This window comes from Neomonachus schauinslandi, chromosome 2 (genome assembly GCF_002201575.2).
Source record: "Neomonachus schauinslandi chromosome 2, ASM220157v2, whole genome shotgun sequence".
Lineage (NCBI taxonomy): Eukaryota > Metazoa > Chordata > Mammalia > Carnivora > Phocidae > Neomonachus > Neomonachus schauinslandi.
Genome location: NC_058404.1, coordinates 55,372,844 through 55,394,895, shown reverse-complemented (window position 1 = coordinate 55,394,895; position 22,052 = coordinate 55,372,844). Strand labels below are relative to the sequence as shown.

Genomic DNA, 22,052 nt, shown 5'->3' with positions numbered 1-22,052 from the left:
CTGGGACCACTTTAAACTAAGTTCTTGGTTTGAGGGTTTTCTAGCCATCCAGGTGGTGTGGATTCTGGCTGCAAACCAGCGTGATGGACAATTTATAATGACTAATTTCTTAGATAGATGGTGTGGGGTATGCGCAGAGGAAGGTTTCTTTTCAGTGGGTGAGGGGAATGGGTTAATTTTAGTTCTCTCTCACCTTGGGGATGAAACTCTTTGGGGATGCTAGTTTTTTTTAAAGATTTATTTATTTGAGAGAGAGAGTGAAAGCGAGAGAGATCACAGAGGGAGAGGGAGAAGCAGAGTCACCGCTAAGTGGAGAGCCTGATATGGCACTCAATCCCAGGACCCTGAGATCATGACCCTAGCCAAAGCCTGATGCTTAACCGACTGAGCCACCCAGGTGCCCCTGGGGACCCTAGTTTTTGAGGTACTATTAGACTTTCCATTTTGGGTGGATCCTGAATTTGTTTTCTGTTCCTAAATCCTTGAACTCAGAATATAAGTGATACTCAGGTACCTGGGGTTTGGACAAAGCCCTTAAGGCAAAAAGCCAGCATTGGTGTTTAACTGACCCTCTCTACTCCATCTTTGATCTTAGTGTTCTTTATTTTCTTGTTACCCATGGATGCATTTAGAAAGATTTAAAAAATATATTACCCGGCATTTTTTCAGTTGTTTTCATCAGATCAGTTGATCCTGGCATCTAAACTGCCATTGTTGCATGGGAGATTTTATTTCCAAATAGAAGTTCTTCCATTTGAAAATATACTGTATATATGAAAATCTAGAAAAATTGCCGAGTAATTGCTTACACAGTTTCTTAAAATATGTGCTGCCAGAGCATTTAAAGAGTTTGTTTTACAGACTATTAATTTAACTACTTACGGAGAGTCTGGAAGCAAAACAACAAGTTCGATAATTTAGAACCATAAGAGTTGAAGAATAATCAAAATATATCCATATTCTAACCTATTTTAACCACTTCCACTGTCCTAATCCTAGTCCATGCTACCATGATCTCCCATCTGGATTATTAAAAAATAGCCTCCTCGCTGATCCTTGCTTTTATCTTTGTTCCTTTCCATATTAAATCCAGAAGCCAGAGGCTGTGATCCTATTTAGATATAATTTCTATCTTTCCACCCCTCTGCAAGTCAATGGCTTCCCATCTCACTCTAAATTGAAGCCACAGTCACTGCTGTGCCCTAATATTCTCCTCTTACTTTCTCAGCTAGAACTCTGCTTTTGTCCTTGCTTTTCCTAAACCAAGCAGGAATGTTCTTGCCTAGGGGCCTTTGTACTTGCTGCTCTTTAGGCCTGGAGCCATCTCCCTCAGATATCCATTTGGCTTGTTCCTTCATCCCTTTAGGTCTTGTTCCAGTATTGTCCTCTCAATGAGACCTTCTCAGACTACTGAAAATTGAAACCTTCCCTCACTCCCATCCAGCATTCCAAATCCCACTTCCCTGCTTTATTTTTCTCCCTAGCATTCATCTTCTGCTATGCTATCTAAATAAATGAGTTAAGCTTGTGAACTCTTAGACCAATGCTTGGCCCATAAGTGATATACCAGTTTATTTGGTAATAATAGATAATAATTTACATATCTTGTTTATTGTCTGATTCCATGAGAACAGAGATCTCCGTTCTTTTAGTTTACTGCTATATCCCATCATCTGGAACAACGCCTCGCATGATACATGCTCAAAAAAAGTTGAGTAGAAATAGCTATAAATATACAATAAAAGATCACAGAAAGTGATTCAATTTCTTAAAAATCATTTTACACAGTTTGAGAAATAGATGACATCCTATGAGACCAAGTCCTCAAAGACCATTCTCCAAAAAGAAATTTAATTAAAATTCAAATTTCAAAACTCCTTGCAATATGCCAAAAGGTACATTTATCTAAATGACAGTATTTTGAGCTTTTCTGAAGATCAGCACTCTTGGCTCACATCTCCCTGGTGTGGTTCTCCAAATAGTCACTTAATGTAGGACCACACGTTCAAATAAAGAGAAAAGGTACTTGTTCATTGCTCAGTTGTTAGAAAATACCTGAAAGAAAGATAAAGTTTCCAGGCCTCAGCAAGATGCAGTACGGCCCAGTGGGGACACAGAATGTTTGGAATTACTCCTTGCCCAGCCCCTAATTCCTGGATCATTTAGGATAATCTTCCTGCATGTGTCTCAGGAATCTATACCTCAGTTTCTTTATTTACATGCAACTTGGTTTATCTCCTTTGAAACGTCTGAAACAGCTTCGAGGCACAGTCCATTACTAAAAATAACCCACTTATAATTAATCCAAAAAACATTCAGAAAATGGTGCAAAGAAATTCTTTGTGGTTCCTGTCATGTGCCTTTTAGACTGTAGTTTGCCTTGGACAAGCACCAAAATGTCCCTTCCTCCTGTTCTATACATCTTCACATCCTTCTAGAGAGCCTGTTTATCTAGCTACACCTATCACCGTCAGGCCAGAGGACTCAGCAAAATACATTGCCCAGAATCTCACCTTCTTTCATGTGGGACTCTGACATCTTCAAGACAAACTAGCCTCTGTTTTTGTCACACTGATAATCTCTCAGAACATCACTTTGATGGCAACAGGGGTGGAATGAAAAGAAACCATGTCAGAAGAGGGACAGAGAACCCCACCTGTCATATGTAAAATGAGAGATTTGGCTAGACTCTAATTTCCCTTCAAGTGCTAAAATTTCATGAAATTAAAATATGAAATCCACTGAAGAAAGACTCAAGTTCTCAGCAGTGTGGTTAAATGACATGAAAAGTCGTTAAAACTGAAATTTGTCAAGGTATTACGATAAGTCATATTACAGTTTGTGCATATAAACCTCTGCATCAGTGAGCAGATAGGTAGTTTCAAACAGCAATCAGTTTATTATCTAGGAATTAAAGTACTCATTTTGGTCAGATAAAAATGTAGAACAGTGTACCCTCCTATCCCAGGTCCTAAAAAAGGGCAAAGCCACTCAACTCTAAAATACTTATGCAAAACATTTAGCTATTATCCCCTCTTAAGATCTGTTAATTAGAACTTATTAAAGCATGGGGGAAGAAAATGGAAATTTCTATACACATTATTAAGCTGGAGAAAGACACTGAAGCTCATAAAGATGAGGGAAAACTGAGGTAAAGAATTTCATTGCTGAGATTGAGTGGGGGCAGTGTATAGCAAGAAGGGAGTTTTGGTTCTTAAGATTTTTTTTTAGTGACAGAACCACCTGACATATTTTTAAATTAGTTATAAGTAAGATTAGATTATTTTTAGTGATGGACTACATCTAGAAGCCTTTTCAGACTTCCTGGAGGAGATAAGCAGAGTTGCACACACAAAAAAAGAAACCGAGGTACAGCCTACAGAGAGATTATCCAGAGACATCACCGTAAATGATCCAGGAATGAGAGGCTGGACAAGACTCCACATCCAGTAATTAATTCCAGACCTTACATTTCCCCACTGCACCTCCCTGCATCTTGCTGAGGCCTGGAAATTTTATCTTTTCTTCCGTCCTTTTCTAACAACCGAACAATGAACAGGTATATTTTCTCTTTGTGTACATGCATGCAATATATCTTTTAGTATACAATGCTTCCAAACTTCTCTATGCTTAAAACACAGAGTGAACATAGGATGCAGTGAGTATGTGAAATCTCCTTTCACTCATTTGCTCTCAAATACTGACCATCTCCTGCATGCCAGGCATGACGGACATCTCGGAATACAATCACAAATGACAAGAACATGGCCCTTACCCTTAAGAAATTCGGCCTAATGGGGGTGATGGACCATTGAAGAAGCAATTACAAGGCAGAGCTCTATGTGCTACGATGGAGAGTGCACGGGGTGCTCTGAGAGCATGAAGCAGAGGCTCCTACCCTCATCAAGGGTAGGGTCTGAAGAGAACATTCAAGAGTTCTCTGAAAGAACTGATGTATAAATTGAATTGAAGGATGATCAGGAGTTTGGTAGAAGGGAGTTGGTACTGAAACAGTGTCCCAGGTAAGGGAATACCATGCATGAAGGCCTAGAAGTGACAGACCTTGGCCTGTTCCAGAAATGGAGAGAAGATCAATGTAGCTGTAGTTTGAGTTGGAAAAGAGGTCACTGACCAGCTGTGAGGCTGTGGAGGTAAGCAGAGGCAAGCTCACAAAGGTCTTTGTAATAAATTGGGAAATTTGGGTTTAATACCAAAAGCAGTGGGACACTGTCGAACAGGTTCCACGCAAGAGTGGTGAGAGAGAAAATTTGCTTCAATCACCTCTTCAATAAACGGTTAAAATCAGAAGGCTACTTCTGAATTATGGGAATCCAAAAACAGTGCTGAATTATGAGGAGGTAGTGCTCTACAGTGTTAAATCTAAGAGGGTTTTACATAAGCATTTTTGCCTTCAAAACGCTGCAGGAGACCATTAACCTCAGCAAATGGAAGCCCTAGTGACAACAATCTTTTATTCCAGATGAGCACAACTTAGGAATTACCCATCTCTCAAGCTTAAGATAGAAACAGTGATCCATGTCAGGAAAAAAAGTATAAAGGCAGAATTTTACTTTGCTGTATTCTATGTGAGAGTTTAAATTTAAAAGTGTCAACCATACATCAACATCACAGGATAGTCTTAGAATTTCAGTATTGAAAGGAACTGAGATCAGTTGGTCTAACTCCTTTATTTTATAGGTGAAGACAGTACACAGAGTATTTCTTTGTAAGATAATCAGAAATAAGTAATTATCTAAGGTCTGGATTCTTTCTGAAAGATTTAAGCATATGATAATGAATACCACATAACTGAGTTAACACAAACAGTAAATGAAAATACTAGTATTCTGACCCAGATACTTGATTCCCAGTGTTGTTTTTAAGCCTCCAAAGTCCCCCACCTCTTAGTACCTACACCCTTGTCTAGTCCGCTCCCACACTGTACCAAACTATGGCTTCCATTTTGAGCTCTCTTTCTCTTGCCCTCAGATCTTTTACTCGGGAGGAAGAAGCCAGCTGCCATGTCATAAGTAGCCCTGTGGAGAGGCCCTTGTGACGAGCAACTAAAGTTTCCCACCAACAGCCCGTGACGAAGTGAGGCCTGCCTGTTGGCTTTGTGAGTGAACTTGGAAGCAGATTCTCTAAGTCCAGTTGAACCATGAGATGAATGTGGCCCCAGCTCATGGCCTGGCAACAACCTCATGACAGACCTTGAGCCAGAACCACCCAACTAAACCACTCCTGATTCCTGACCCTCAGAAACTGTGTGAAAGAAGTTTGTTGTTTTAAAGTGCTAAATTTGGGGGTAGTTTGTTATGCAGTAAGAGATAACTAAAAAACACTGCACAAATTAATATATTCTTAACAAAATTAAACTATCAACACTTTTAAATATCTAAGTAGTAATTCTTTCCTAAAAGATAAAATACATTTTTGACTTAAAAGTACTATCGTTGGTGTTCTTCTTTGACAAGAGGTGATTAGATGTTTACAGAACAGGTATTATGAGATTTACCCAGTAATTTATAGGTCACTGATTCTAATTTAATCTGAGTTCTTGGCAGTCAGACATAGTTAAAATTGAAATTTGGTTGCAGAGAGTAATTGCCCATGGCTACATGTTCCCATTTCAAGAAAACTTAGTTTCTTTTTTGGGGGCAGGGGAGTGGATTCTCAGTAGATACAAAAATCTCAAATTAAATTAAACTATCACTTTCCTTTTGTCCTGAGTTGCCCTAGTAAGATGCGGAGTAAAGGGGAAACAATAGTCTACCAGCTGCTGCTGTTGATGACAACATGCAAAATAATCACTCTTCTAATTAGATAAAACCTCTAAAGTTTTATCCTGGAAGGAGAGCCTCCAGGTAAGGAAGAAGAGCAGTTGACATAGCTCTGACCCCTCGTCTAGTCTACCTTTCGTCTTCACTTTACAGTCTCCATCCAATTATTCATTCAGCATTTCATCGAAAAAAAAAAATCACTGAAACTTTGCTACACACTAGACACAGGAATATAATGATGAACTAGACAGACCAAACTCCACCCTCCTCTACCTCTTTATCTGGGAGTGGAAAAAAGAAATTAAGCAATTACAATGTAGTGGTAATTAATAGAGAAGGAAAAGTGTGGGGTGCAGTGGCAGCACCTAGGAGGGTACCTATCCCAGGATATTGGTTAGGGAGGGACATGGGGGGTGGGGAGGGATGTGGGCGGGAGTGTGGAAAAGCTTTTTGTTAAGGCGTCATTTCAGGCTTTACTCTCCTTACAAAGGCCTGAAGGCAAGGGAGTTCAAGATACACTTAGAGACTTGGGTTCTGCTTGGTTGCAGCATAAAACAGAAAGGAGTGGTGAGAGCCCCAGTGCACTACACCTTTATTTTTATTTTTTTTTAAAGATTTTATTTATTTATTTGAGAGAGAGAATGAGAGAGAGCACATGAGAGGGGGGAGGGTCAGAGGGAGAAGCAGACTCCCTGCCAAGCAGGGAGCCCGATGCGGGACTCGATCCAGGGACTCCAGGATCATGACCTGAGCCGAAGGCAGTCGCCCAACCAACTGAGCCACCCAGACGCCCTGCACTACACCTTTAAACTGCAACCCAAGCATGGACACAGTTCCTTTTGGTGGGTTCTCCTTTAAAAGAGCAGGCACCAGGAAGAATTAAAAACCTAGCAAATCTTTAGGCCCTGACCTTCTGCATCCTGTCTGAGAACACTTATTTATATTCTAGGCCCAGAAAGCTAGCACAGCTTGGTGAGGAGTATGCATGTAGTGGCAAGAATTCGAGGTTAGAAAGATCTGCTTTGAATCCCCGCTTGAGAACACTAGTAATACCAACCTCACTCAGATTGTGTCAAGATTAAATGAAGTAACAAACGTGAAGCATCTTGCACACACTAGGCATTCACAAAATTTCTCTTCTGCCCCATTACCTTGCTTCTGAGCCCTCTGCTGGCCTCCTAGCACCATGTCTTGGTCCACCACACTGACCCCATATGTGACAGAGGGCAGTGCTCCCTTGGCCATCCAATGCAGTTCTAATCTCTACCCTCTTTCTCGGTGAACCCAGGATTAGACAAACTAGAAGTATTCCAGCACAAAAATCCCTGTCGTACAATAACTGTAGCATCTGTTAAAAAAAAAAAATATGGGGGCGCCTGGGTGGCTCAGTCGTTAAGCGTCTGCCTTCGGCTCAGGTCGTGATCCCAGGGTCCTGGGATCGAGCCCTGCATCGGGGCTCCCTGCTCCGCGGGGAGCCTGCTTCTCCCTCTCCCACTCCCCCTGCTTGTGTTCCCTCTCTCGCTGTGTCTCTCTCTGTCAAATAAATAAAATCTTAAAAATATATATATATATATGCCCATACACAACTGAGACTTGTTCTACCACCCTATCTTTACATTTTGTATCTTTTTCGCTATTCAGCAGATAAGAGTTCAGAGCGGTTAAGTGACTAACCTTGATGTAAGCTTTGCATGTAGCTCATTTTCTACACAGAGGTGTGTCAACTCTACAGAGGCTGCCTCACAGCAAATATTGCAACGGGCATATATTTTAAGGTATACTTTTAGTTTCTTTTTAACATTGTGAGGACTCAGGGAAACATGGGCTTTTACAACTATATACCCTTTTGTCAATTTCTAACTTTGTATCCTTTCACACAAATTTTGTTCTCTATATGCAAAAGTAAAGGGGGATGGCGGGATCTCTGAATCCTATTTCTGCCCAAGAATCATTCCCATTACTTTAGTAATAAGCAGCACTTAGAATTTGCATACCTGTGCAACTATACTCCTAATAGTAAAAATGAAGCTTCCTATTTTCTTAATAATAAAAAACTGTCTCCTCTGTGAAAGCGAGAGCACAAATGAGAGGTTTAACTTCAGCTGCTGATTTCAAATGGAATTATTCCCTCATATGATCAGAATAAGATCCCTTGAAGGTCACCTGTTCTAAGCCCAGTCTTCGTCTAGGGAACTGTCTACTTTGCAAAGGTGTCCTCCTCCCTTGTGAGCAGCTCAGGTTGGGTCCACAAATGATCCTATTCCTGCCTCCCAAGAATATCTAAATAAATCTTTCCCCAAGCACCCCTTCCCTTCTACTGTTTCTCCAAAGGTGGTGCACAGCTTATCTGGATCAGAATCACCTGGGGTACTTATTAACAGGCAATTTCTGGGTCCCAATATTGACCTGAATTGACCCAGCAGTGAGGCATTAGCTTTCTATAGTACCCAGTAGGTTCATTCTTAATCAATCAAATATTCAGGTCTTTTCCACCAAAAAAGTCTTCAGCAAAATCTCCCTCATCTTGTACTAAAAACAACTGGCTCTTAACTGGCTGATAAAAATGCTGAGTCAGACAGTGATCTGTGTTCAACACCTGATACCCCTCCTCCAGTTGCTCTATATATTAGGCTTATATTGCAACTGTGTACAATTATTCAGCCAAACAAGAATATACCTAACTATATTGTCATCCACTTTACATTCCCTATGTTGTTCACAAGGATATCACTCTGAATATTTTGTGGAAATTCTGAAATTATGGCATCTACAGAATTCCCCAAAATACCGGGTAATGTAACCCAAATTATAAAGTACATGAGTTAGTTTGGTACAATTCTTTATCTGGATGATTCAAATTCTCTATTTCATTTTAAAAATTTAAATAACCAGGCTTTACTTTTCTTAAAGTCCTTTTAGATATGAGACATTAGGAAAAAGGATCAACTTTCACCATCCTAAATATTAGCATAAGATATTAAACATTCTGTTTAACTTAAATTAGGCAGTTTAAGATTTGCTACACTGATAACGTAATCACGTACACTTGGCAATAAAGTGATTGGCATCTTTATTGGGAGATATGGAGGTAAAATTATTCCCTGTGAGGCATTTGGCGACACATTTGTCGATATCCTTTCCTGTATAATTTAAGTCTCACAGACAGAAAAGGGTTGAAAAACAGAAATCAAGGAACCTCCATCAAGTGGTAAAAAATCAGGTCTCAGGGTGGCAAGGAAGGTAGAGCATTGTTTAAAAAACCCCAAATCCTCGGTCCTCCAAATAGAAACAGCCCGTGAGCAAGGTGGGTATTATTAGCACGAGACTGGCGTTCTTCTAATTATCTCAAGAGAAAGTGAATATTGGCTTTCCAAGTGAACCCCTCCAGTCCAGGGATATGTGCACATCACACCTGGGCCTTTCAGTTACAAATCCACCTCCTTAAGGAGTCGTGTGAAAAAGCAAGAACAATCAATAAGAAAAAATCCTCCCAGCTATAAATCAGCCACGTGGAGCTGCCGCAGCGGCGGCGGTAGCCCTGACTTCCTGGTTGGCTTCCTGCAAGCCTTGCGGCTGGGGGCTCCGGGTAGTGGGTGTAAGAAAGGGAAGGGCAGCCAGCAGCCGCTCCAGGTCCGCGGGGAGGGGGGCGGCGGGCCGTGGGAATCCTGGAGGGCACGGGCGTTAAGGACAGAGTTATGGCCCATAATTAAAACAAAAGTTTGGTAATCTGGAAGCTTTCAGAGCTGAGCAGTGGGGCAAAGGCTAAGGACCAGAGCTGGGGCAAGTGTAAGTTAGTTACAAGGTAACAGGGAATTGCGAAGAGGGTTCTTGGGCACAGCGGTGAGAGAAGGGGACTGCATGCCGGGAAAGGGGGTAAGGTACACAGAAAGGAAGCTTAGAAGAGCGAGGCACACGGGTCGGTTGGAGCGCTGCGGAGGCCGGCGGCGGGGGGCGGGGGGCGGGGGGCGGCGCGGCGCGGCGGCGGAGCGCAGTCCGAGCCGGCGAGCCGCGGGGAGGGGGCGGAGGGAAGAGCCCGGGGGAAGGTAGAGCCAAGGGGAGTTCCGGATCTGAAGCTGGAAAGGGCAGGCTGCGGAGAGGGCGGCAGCCGAAGCGGTAGGGGTGGGGGAGGGAGGAGGTGGAGAGCCGGAGGAGGGGGAAGGAGGGAGGGGAGAGCTGTGGCGGCGGCTGCGCCGGGCTCTGTGTCTCTCGCCGCCGGAGGAAGATGAGGCTGAAGATTGGGTTCATCTTACGCAGTTTACTGGTGGTGGGAAGCTTCCTGGGGCTAGTAGTCCTCTGGTCTTCCCTGTCCCCGCGGCCGGACGACCCAAGCCCGCTGAGCAGGATGAGGGTGAGTGACCCGCCCGCCCCCTCCGGCGGCGGCGACCTGCAACTTGTTTTGTTTGCGCGCGCGCGCGTGGCGGGAGCAGGGGCGGCGGGGTCGGGGCGCGGCGTTGAGCCGCAGCTCCGCAGGTGGTGCTGGCGCAGCGCGGGCCGATCGGGGGGCGCCGAGCCCCGAGCACCCGGTCGCCGCTACCAGCCACCGGCCCGCCCCCTCGCCGCCCCTTCCTCCCGCGCTCCCCCGCCCCGGGCTCCGCCGCCGCCGGCGGCGGTGCTCCACGCCGGCACTGCGGGGCGGAGCGGGAGGAGAGCGGGGGCCGCGGCCGCCCAGCCTCCCGACTCCTCCGTGCGGGGATCGCCGCGGTCGCGGCCGGGGGACGCGGGGTTGGTCCAGGCTGCGGCCTGTGGCGCGTGCAGGCCTGAAGGAGGCGAGATGCTGCCGCTGCGATCACCGCCGTTCGGGACCAGGCCCCTCGGTGCAGGCTTCCCTCCCGCCACCGCCCGTCCAGGGATGCTCGCAGCCCCGAACTCCCCCGGCCCGCCTGCGTGCGGGGAGTGGGAGGGAGATGGCGCCCCGCCTCCGGCTCGTACGGAGAGCGCCGCCTTTCCCCCCCCCCCCCGCCAACTCCGGTGGCCGCGAGACGGGGTGCGATGGGAGGCCGAGGCCTCACCCCGGACCGGCCCTTCCTCTTCGCTTCCCTGGTGAGGGGAGGGGCGGTTGGCCCGAGGTGGCTGAGGGGCGACCCCGCCCGGCTCGCGGGCCCCTCCACCGCAGTCCACACCGCGCCGGGGAAGCGTCGCCCGCCCGCCCGTCGGCTCCGGGCGGCTCTGTCCGGGGGATGTGGGGCTGGTTCCTCTTCCCGGGCTGTGGCAGGGCTGCTCGGGCCGGAAAACTAACTTGTGCCGGCGCCCCGCTGCTCGGCTTTGGCTGCGTGCTCGCCCAGCCGGGCCGCTCCGCTGGGACGTATTTGTCTGCCGCCGTAGGCGCGAGTGTTAGCTTTGACACTCCGTTGCTTTTGAGGGTTTGTCAGGCGCCTCGGAACGTTAGTTACCGTGAGCCGCGCTGGGAAGGGGGCCGCGGCGACTGCGGCTTCGCTGACCCAGTTGGTTGGCTGCATACCGGCTTCTTTCCCCCCGCGCCCCAGCCTGATCCGCTCCCCGAAAATGAGCCGCCTCCTTCCTCATCCCGGAGCCCGGGATAGCCCGCCGGGCCCGCTGCCCTTGGGGGTGAGGGAGGGCGCGAAGAGTTCAGGGCCACTGAGCGGCCGGGGGGGCCTTGGGAGGAGTTAGGCTCTGCGGTAAAGTGCCTTTGGCAAATACTATCTACATTGCGTCTGTGTGATCTCCTTTATTAACTTTCCTTAGCATTAACTTAGCATCAGAAAGTTGAATGAGAAGGCTTCCTTTTGAGAAGAATCCTAGGAAGAGCTTTCCTTATCCGTTTCTGTCTATATGGTGAAATTAGATTTACTCTTAAGTTTTAGTGTTTGAAGTCTTGACCCAAGTGGAATCTGTAACATCTGGGGTGGGCTCCCATCTAAGTCATCTAAGTCACTGATAATAAAAAGTACCAAGTTTTCCTTTAAGTGTGTTTGTGGTTTTAAGCCTCTCAGAACTCTTGCGCTCTTGGTGACCTCTTTATGGTTTTTTGCTTTCAAAATGATTGACAAGGGATAACTGAATATTGCAATCGAGAGTGTTTTAAGTCATTAAATAGCCTTTCACAGAAAGCTAGAAATGTTAGAACCCCATTTTCTGGGAGAGAAACTGGGGAAAGTCTGACAAAACTAGCCATATTCGGAATGTCCTGTAGTTCCCATGACAAGTGTTTTATTAAAGAGGTCGTAGAACATCCACACCGATACCCATCTCTTGAAATACTTTACTAAAGTGGATATATAATAAGTACCCAGCCACAAGGCTAGTCATTCAGTGGCAGGTGGTGATATCTTGATTTTTTTGGTCCAACTTATTTGATAGTTTGTCATTGGGTCCACTGTAATTTCTGTCATTTGCCAAAGACAGAAGCTAGCTTTTTAAGACTTTCAAATGTAATTAACACTGCAAAGAATGCTTATGGATCAGGAAAACCAAAACCTTTTATTAATTTTATGTAAATGTTACCTAAGCAATTTAAGGCATAACTTATGAATAATTACGACCATAAACAAGGGACTTTTGCCTCCTTTTATTAAAAACTATCCTAAGAACTTCTGAGATCTGGCACTAGAAGAACATTTCCTTTAGAGAAGGTTCTGACCAGCCCGCAGATTCTTGACTCCCGAGTTTCCCTTCTGCCTTCTAGTTCTTTTCCTTCGATTTATGGTTGCAGACACCTCTCCCCACTGTGAGACACCTGCCTCTTTAATGTTGATCCACCTGTGGGCTTTTTTTTTTTGGATCCCTATAAATGCCTGTTAGTGGCTTGAAATAGGCTAGAACAATCAACCAAATAAAGGTTCTGCCTCAGCTCTGGCAAGCTTGTACTTGTGGCCCCAGCCTGTGCCACTGCTTGTCTTGTCCTTTCAATGTTCCAGGCAGTAAAGTCTGTAGCAACCTGGTCTTTTTTTTTTTTTTTTTTAAGCCGGGACGACTTCTTTATATCTGCCCAGCTGTGGAGGTCACTATTACAAAACACATTACCCATGGTCAAGATGAAAAACACATTTCTTATCTCCTTCCTCATTCAGGGCCTTTTGCTGTTTTTTCTGAGGTAAATGATGTGCAAGATGATCTTACCGTTCAAATTGTACTCTGTTGTAGATGATGTGATTTATTCAACAAACATTTTTGAGTGCCTACTATGTACTAATGCTAGTTATCGAGGAAATGCTCCTTACCACTAACCCTGGATCTTACAGCTTTGTGGGGAAAAAAGCACCCCACTTTAATCAAAACTCCACAAATCTGCAAATAGAAACTATGCTCCATGCTGTGAAGAAAAGCCTTAGGGGATAAGAGAACAGGAATTTGGTCATAAACGTCTTTTTTTTTTTTTTAAGATTTTATTTATTTATTTGACAGAGACACAGTGAGAGAGGGAACACAAGCAGGGCGAGTGGGAGAGGGAGAAGCAGGCTTCCCGCAGAGCAGGGAGCCCAATGGCGGGGCTCAGTCCCAGGACCCTGGGATCATGACCTGAGCCGCTTAATGACTGAGCCACCCAGGCGCCCCTGGTCATAAAAGTCTTACCTGAAGAAATGACTTAGTTGAAATCTGAAGATTTGAATACAGATAGTTGTTGACCTGGATGTGGGAGGAAGGCACTCCTGAGAGGGAGAAGTATGTGCAAAGGTCCTGAGGTAGGAGGCAGTATAATGAACTGAAGAACTGGAAGAAGACCAGTAGAATTAGAACATGGAGGATGAGAGGAGAGGTGGAGTGAGGTTGTAAACATAGTATGGGTCTTGCAGACCATGCTAAAGATGAGGTCTTTAGAGCAGCAGGAAACCGTTGAAGGATTTTTTAAGTAGGGAGACTTGATTAGATTTGTGTTTTGGAAGGATCATTCTGATTGCCTGCAGGAAGTATGAATTGATTTAGAGCAAGAACAGAGAGTAGGAGTCCTGTTGGAGGTTATAATAGTTCAGGTGGGATATGGCGTTCCTTGGATGGGTAGGGTGACAATGGAAGTGAAGAACTGATTCAAGAGCTATTAAAGATGCAAAGGTATCGGGACTAGTTGATTGGATGTGGGAGTGTAGAAGGCATCAGGAGGTTTAGGATGATAGATTGTCACATTGAAAGTTCTGAAGACAAACATTCGTACATTTTTATGGTTATGGGAAGGCTTCCTTTTTTAGGCTTTGTCCTCTGGATATTTTCAGGTCAGCATTTATTAAGACCATCTGTTTAGTACTTGCGAAGTGCAGCAAGTTCCTTTAATTAAATAAATTATGGTATCTCCTAGACCGTACATCCCAGGTTTTAGCCCGGAGTTTAAAATTGAACCATAAGCTCCTGACAATAAAGGTTTGTAATGGAAGGGTTGAGCTCTTCAATGGTTTTATTATAGCTAATCCAGTGCACTGATGAGAAGCTGCTGGTAAATGGATGATTCTTTGTATGTGTAAATGCTATCTTAGTCAAACCATTAATGCCACGTAGGTTTAGAGCATACATAGCAGGGCTGATTCAGGAATCCTTCCTAGGCAGAGAGGTTTTAAGGGATAACCTAAGACCCGTTGAAAGGAATATTGCTTAAATGAAGCTGAGTGACTGAATTGATTACCCTGTCACAGTCAAGTTCCACCTTACCAAACCCTTTTATTTCTGTGACGATTGATTGCAACCTGAAAGATTCTGCCCTTGACCTTAAGACTTTATTACAAATGGAAGCCCCATTGATATCATTAGGAATAGAGCTATCACTTAGCAAAGCGTAGTGTCTTAAGTGGTCACTGTTGTCTTACTTCCCCAGTTGAAATGCCTTGGGATTTGTTTTTGTTCTATTTTGCTGTCCTCCCTCACAGCTGTAATGAAAAACTCCCGTCTATGAACTCTAGGCGTTATAGACGTCCTGAAATTAATGCAGACTTCTATGTACATGTGCTTTTTGGGGGGGGAGGTGAGAATCAAAAGCTTTCTCATTTCACTGTAAGCCGCTGACTGAGTCCTTTGAAGGCAGGATTTATGTTTCTTGGAGTAGCTCATGGAGTATCTCCCCCATCTACCAGGGTGCTGAAGCATTCATTCACGTCTCCCCTTTAGGTCCGGACACCCCAGAAATGCAAACATTCCCAAGAATTCTAAATCTGTGGATTTTGTGGAAGTGTTACCCATCCAGTGGTCAAAGGTCAAGCATCAGTCCTGTTATGACTACACCTCTTCACCTCCCTCCCAGGAAGACCCCATTGGAGAATACCAAGAATACCTCAAGTAAAAGTCCCTGTTATAAAGAGATCTCTTCCTAGTTGAAGAGATGCAATACTTGCATGGCCTGGGTTCCTTCCTTTCTTCCTTAATCCAGTAGCAATATAAGGAAACACTGACAGCTGTCATAGAACGTTTTGTCAAGAGCCAAATCAGGAGGTGGAGAAGGTGGAGAATAGCCATTCAGGGAATGCACAATTATTCGTAAGGAAGGAATGAAAACTGGTAAAGAGCGGGTTGAATTTGGATAACTGTTTTGTGATTCCGGCTGGCTACATGGAATGGGAGATAAGGTGTGGGCTGCAACAATTAGTATAAGCTGCGTTAGATTAGTCACTCCTAAATTGGAGACAGAAGGAGAGAGAAAATAATGCAACATGAATGAAAATCAGAATTCTGATTTTCTAGAATTCTGGGCCATTTGTAAACAGAGTATTTGTAAATTCTAACTCCAGAGTTATGAAAGAGTTGGTCAGCAAGATTTGAGTGGCTCTTGAATGTGGGAAAATGATTGGGATTATCTGACTTCAACCTAGATCATTGTCTTTGTTCGTGTTTCGAATTCTAATTTTCATCCCTGAAGAATGAATGTGCAGTGTGACAGAAGGAGAGAAGTGGTTAAATTAAGAATTTATAATCTCGGGGCTCCTGGGTGGCTCAGTTGGTTAAGCGACTGCCTTCGGCTCAGGTCATGATCCTGGAGTCCCAGGATCTAGTCCCGCATCGGGCTCCCTGCTGAGCAGGGGGTCTGCTTCTCCCTCTGCCCTCTTCCCTCTTGTGCTCTCTGTCTGTCATTCTCTCTCTCTCAAATAAATAAATAAAAAATCTTTAAAAAAAAATTTATAATCTCTAGAATAAAATGGACATAGCTTCAGTTTAGGAAAGGAATGATTTTATGGTTGGGTTTTGTACAGTGGAAGAGGGGAAAGGGTGAGAGGGTGAGATATGCCTTAACAATGTGGACAGAATTCTTTGTAAGAATTGGGAGATATATTTTTATTAAAAGCGTGAGTCATTTACTCAACAAGTGTGAAATATTTGAGTGTTTACTAAGTGCCATCCATGGCTCTAGGCATTGGAGATGCTGTACTGGACAGTGGAAGAGATAAAAAGTGTTGACATAATAAAGATGTTACTCAGGTCTCGACCTAATAACTGCACAGTAGGTGTTGCATCCATAATGTAGTTTTCTTTTGATATATAAAGTTGGGCCTTTTCATAGTACCTTCCTAACTCCAACCTTCCATTTGCCCAAACTGATGTCTTAAGGGCTTGCTTTCCCTAAGATCCTGGGCTGGGCACTGGAGATTCAGAGATGGCAAGGACGCAGACTCAGATCTCCTCTCATAAGTGAGATGATCTGTGTGAATATGGAATGGCTGTAAAAAGGACATTCTCTTTTTATTTTTAGTTTTTAGATTTTATTTGAGAGACAGTGTGTGTGAGAGAGAGAGAGAGAGAGCACATGAGCAGGGGCAGAGGGAGAAGCAGACTCCCCACTGAACAGGGAGCCCGATTTGGGGCTCCATCCCAGGACTCTGGGATCATGACTTGAGCCAAAGGCAGGTGCTTAACCGACTGAGCCACCCAGGCGCCCCTGAAAAGGAGGTTCTTGCGCAGCTATAGAGGCTATAGGAGGTGGATGTTCAGAGGCAAGAGCATGGCATTCGGCTAGACCTGGAGTGTCCTGTGGAATCAGGGAGGGATGCAGGGAAGAACATTCTACACTAAAAGAATATGGTGAGGGCGCCTGGGTGGCTCAGTTGGTTAAGCGACTGCTTTCGGCTCAGGTCATGATCCTGGAGTCCCTGGATCGAGTCCCGCATCGGGCTCCCTGCTCGGCGGGGAGCCTGCTTCTCCCTCTGACCCTCCCCCCTCTCATGTGCTCTCTCTCTCTCATTCTCTCTGTCTCAAATAAATAAATAAAATCTTTAAAAAAAAATATGGTGAGACCAGAAAAAAGTTTTTACTAGAGCAAAGTGATGAAAGCTAAGATTGGGGAAGTAAGTTTGGGTCACATTTTGAAGGAAATTAAATGGTAGGCCAGGGAACTGGGTTGGGGTTTTATTAAGTCAGCACTTAGAGAAGCTTTTTGGAAGCTTCTGAAGTAGAGTTGGGGGAGTGGTGACATCCATTAATCAGCAGCTCTTGATTCACTAATTCACTCAAGTATTTCAAATATTTATTGAGTGTCTGCTAAGTACCATTCATTGCACTAGGTCTTGGAGATATTATAGAGCAGTAAATAATAATAGCAATGATAACAGGTAACATACAATAGATAACATACCTTGCTTGACTCCTTTATGCCAGGTAAGCATTCTATGTGTATTATGTTGTTTAATTGTAACAACCCTCAAATGCAAGTCTGATGTAGTTGTCACATTATAGATGAGACCATGGAGTCAGTTGAACTCTTTGCCGAAGGTCATTTACTTAGTAAGTGGTAGAGCCGGATTCAATCTCATGTGTTTGGACTTGGAGCTATGCTCTGACCAAACACTATAGATTTTAACAAGATATACATGCTCAAGTGGATTACCTTGAAAGGGGGACATAGAGACAGTAGAGAGGTAATTTCAAATAGAAACACTGAAGACAATACAGGATAACACGAAGGAGAAAGGGGCAGTGGGGACCATGTAGGGAAGTTCAGGGAGCAGTGGCTGAGCTGAGGCCCAAAGAATGAGTATAAGCCTATAACGCAGTTCTGACGGAAGAACGTTCCAGGCAGAGGGAACAGAAAGTGAAAAGCCCCTGGGGTTGGAATGAGGCTATAATGTTTGAGAAATAGAAGGCCAGTATGACTAGAGCATGGTGAGTTTGGAGGGAGTACAGTACTTGATAAGCTTGCAGATGTAAATGAGGCCCTGGGTTGGCTGATAAATTGCATGGTCCTCTACATATGGTCCAAGATAAAATAAGTAATGACTTTTTTTTTTTTTTTTTTTGTGACCTATTGTAGTGGTGAGGCAAGAACTCACCTGTATTAGCTAAGTCCACTGGGTCCTGTGGGATCGCAGAGAAGGCAGCATCTAGTCTGTAAGGCCTGGGTGCTGTCAGAGAGCTCTTTAGAAAGGGCATATCGGAGGGACAAGTGTGTGAGGACAGAGGAACGGTAGGTATGTGCAAAGGCATGAAAGATTGCAGCAAATCCCAGGGACTGCATGGCTGGAAGATGGGATTGGGGAGTGGAAGTAGGGGGGAGAGAACCCTAGAAAGACGGAGTCTGAACCCTGAAAGATTGAATACTGTGAATGTCCAGAGCTGGGCTGTCAGGAATAATCTGGAAACAGTGCCAGCTGGATTTCAGTGAGGAGAGAGATGTCTGTGTCATAGGACATGATAAAGCCTAAAAGCTAGGAGAGGGACCAAGACCATGAATATGAGGAGAGAGAGATTATGAGTAGAATTAGCTGGTAGGCAGAGGAACCCTCTGGATGGAACTGGAAGGGGGAGGATGCTGATGCCTCAGAAGGAACAGAACTGTCTAAAGCGTGGTTCTCAAACTTCAGTAGGCCTCACAATCACCCAGAGGGTGTGTTAAAACAAAGTACTCCAGCCTCATGCCTAGAACCTCTGATTCAGTAGGTCTGAGGTGGGGCAGAGAATTTGCATTTGTAACTAGTTCCGGAGGTGCTGGTCCAGGGATCATACTTTGAGAATTGCTCATCTGGAGGATGGGTAGATTTGGGGGCTGTAAAACGAAACATTGGTTTGGTTTGGGCATGTAGTATTTTTGAGGGGAGGAGGGGCATGTCATATTTTATGGACAGTGTCTACTGGGTAGATGGAGCTCAGAACTGGATCAGTACTGGATGCAAAGTGTGCAAATCATAGGCAGGAATATGTCTGAAGCCTGAGGACCGGATTGGTAAATGAAGGGGCTATGTGTAGATAGAGGAGAAAAACGTGGATAGGAAAAGAGAAACCTGGAAAATGCCTTCTCTCAGGTGCTGGGAGGGGGAGAGATGAAAGGAGGCATAGACAGAAGTAGAAGATTTAGAGAATATTGCCCTGTAGAAAACATGGGCAAAGAGAATTTAAGGGCAGGACCATCAGCAATGTCGAATATCGCAGCATTTGAGCAAGAATTGATCACCATTAGGGATGTAGAAAGTGGTTGTGGAAGCATGCTTACCTGCCGGCTCAACGAACCCATAGAACTGGCTCCAGGGAGGGACACCGTAACCTCTCCACTGGCATCTCGGTAAATGGGATGACGCAGGGGAACCAGCTTGGAAGAAAAAGAAGTTCAAGTAGTAAATAATCACCTTCACTAGACGAAAAATACAAGAAGAGGAAGGGTTTTAGAGAACTTAACTATCACAGGGGAACTAACACACTTTGGATTCTATCTGTTCTGCCTTAATTAGGTGCCTCTCTACACCCTCCCCCACCCCCCCATGTGTATATATAGACACATCTGTACATACATATTTTAAGCTAAACCATAATCATGTGGTTGTGGTAATATAAACTTTATATGCTGTACACATTATATTAAAACGATTATAATGCATAGTAGGTTTTTTGTTTTTTTTTTTTTTTTTGCTCTCTTTTGGTCTGAAATCCAGTAACTTATAAGAAGCTGTGACCAGAACAACATTTTAATATTTGAAGTTGGAAAAGAAACTTCATCCGCAAAATATTAGGCAGTTTTTAGTTTTTAACACATTAATTTGCCTGACACGTAATTACAGGAAGAAACAGAATAGAAAAATTGTCTGCTCAGCATTTCAGGTAATGTTGGTTTTTTAAGGTGGGCTCTACCGTTTCATTCTAGCTCCGTCCTGCGATCCTGAAAGCAATGCTAAGGCTACGTGAACTGCAGTTATCCAGGGCTTAAGTCTGTTTTGGAGAGGGAAGGGCTACCTTCCGGTTGCTTCCTTTTGCTAAGAATCCTGAATATTTCAAAATGAGAAATGTTCTCATTTCTGCTCCATTATAAATTCCCTTCTGGGCTTGGTAGCATGTTAAAGCATTACTCCTGAGAAACACTTAAACATGCCAACTGAACCTGATTCAGTTCACTGAATATAAGAACTGGCACTCTGAAACTTGAGGAAAAAAATTAACTTTGCATTATCTAATTAGGTTTATAGAATTGCTGCAGAGCAGCCTGGTTTCCCAAATCTAGGAGGTACAATTAACTGCAGTATTATATCAATACCAACTAGTCTGCTAATAGGCTTCCAAGCAAAGCAATTGGAATTTGTTATTACCAAGGATATTTTAAAGTGGATGAATTAAAATTAAATCACATACTTTTGGGAGCAGTTCTGTATGAGAATAAAATAAATGACCTAATCATTTTTTAATCTTTAGTCTCTTATTGAGTCCCTAGGTTTAAGAATACATTCGGGCCTCAAGAGGTATGCTACTTTTCTTTAATAGTAAACTTACATGCTTACTGATTATCTGGCTTAAACATAATTTTAGCATTTGTAGTTCTTTATAAAATATTTTACAATTGTGTTAGCACTTCAGTATTGAAGTACTTTGAAAACTACCACATATTCACTGGTAATGTGTACACCTTGTCAGAAGAATTGGTGTTAAAGAGTAAAGAGCACTGGGTGTTCTATACAACTGATGAATCACTGAACTCTACCTCTGAAACTAAGAATACACTATGTTAATTAATTGAATTTAAATAAAATGAAAATTTTAAAAAGTGACTCTTAAGTAGACATTAACTGAGAAATTGCTAGCATTTCCATTTTTTTAGATTGTCTAATTATCCTTTGACTCTTGATTTTCCTTTTAATAGAAACCACATACACACACACATACACACACATTGTGATAACATACTCTTTGATGTGAGCAAGGTTTGCAAATAGCTTTTACAACTGTGTTAATGCCTGACTCCTCCAGCTGGAACCCTTGATTTCAAGCTAAGCCACTGAGGCTAGCTATTGAAGTGAAACAGTAGTCTCAGGTTCTCAGTATAGTTTAAGAGACACTTTTGAACAGCTTTGTAGAATTTTGAGAATTAACACTTGTTGAAGTAATATCATAGCAATATAATATCTTTATGTTCCTGAGAATTTCTTTTTTTAGTAAGAAAAGCTAAATAGAAAAAAAAAATAGGACAATAAAGTACAACTTATGTTATAAAAAATAGTCCTTAAGTCATGATACTTGAAGTGCTCTAGAGGTTCTTTATTTGTCAGCACTTCTGCATTTTAAATAATTTTATTCTGTTGAATTTAAAGTAAGTATTTCATATGCATTTTATTAACGTGTTATTGGAAAAATAGTTCCCTTAAAACCCTTGAAAAAAACAAAAATGATCAGTATGCTTAAGTGAGTCATGTAAGTTTGGTTTTGCCAGACTAGATCAAAGACAGATACGATAGATAAGAGAAGGATAAAGATGTTCAGATACAGAAAACTGGGAAGAAGCAGGATATGTAGATTCCATTTCTATTGAGATATATAGTTTATTAGTCAATTATATAAACATTTCAAAAATGACTCAGGAAAAATCTAATAAGGTTAAATCAATTAAGTTTTTATTTGCTTGATTGTTAAATGCAGCTGTGACAAATACCTAGAAAAATTTGCCATACAGTATGTCATACCAACTGGAGTTTTTTGTCAATAACAGCCCATGTACCTATGAAATTAAAGATTTACTTTATATAGCCATTTCAAAACTTAAGATATTTTCTGAAATAGTTGGCTTATTAGGTATAGGTTTCAATTATGCTTACTTGGGAGGACTTAAATCCAAACCTTTTCTCCCAGTATTTCCTCTGGCAATTGAATGTTTTGCTACGCAATTCTTATTAGACAATTTAATCATTATGCTTCTTAAAATTTAATCCGACAGCATTAGTTTTTTAATCTCTAATACAGTAAGGTGTCTTTCATGTAAGTCAGTATTTGTTACCTTTACAATCTTTGCAGGGTTTTACATCTTTTCTTTTGAAAGAAAGCGTTTAAAACATCCTGTTCAAAAGTCTGATAACTCTTGCCAGGGTGATTTAAAATGAATAAAAAATCCATTAGATTTTTGGCAAATAAGCTCTCAATTATGGTACGGAATAAATG

The 22,052-nt window shown here is 43.1% G+C and overlaps 1 protein-coding gene across 4 annotated transcripts in view; it reads left to right on the top strand.

The window, feature by feature from the left end:
• The first annotated feature begins 9,953 nt into the window (after positions 1-9,953).
• GALNT7 (polypeptide N-acetylgalactosaminyltransferase 7) overlaps positions 9,954-22,052 on the top strand; it is a 141,287-nt gene continuing 129,188 nt past the window's right edge. For all 4 annotated transcript variants that reach the window (XM_044912579.1, XM_044912578.1, XM_021698770.1 and 1 more), the window contains exon 1: positions 9,954-10,128. In XM_044912579.1, coding sequence (XP_044768514.1) covers positions 10,003-10,128 — 126 coding nt within the window. In that variant the 5' untranslated portion in view covers positions 9,954-10,002. The remainder of the gene's footprint in view (positions 10,129-22,052) is intronic.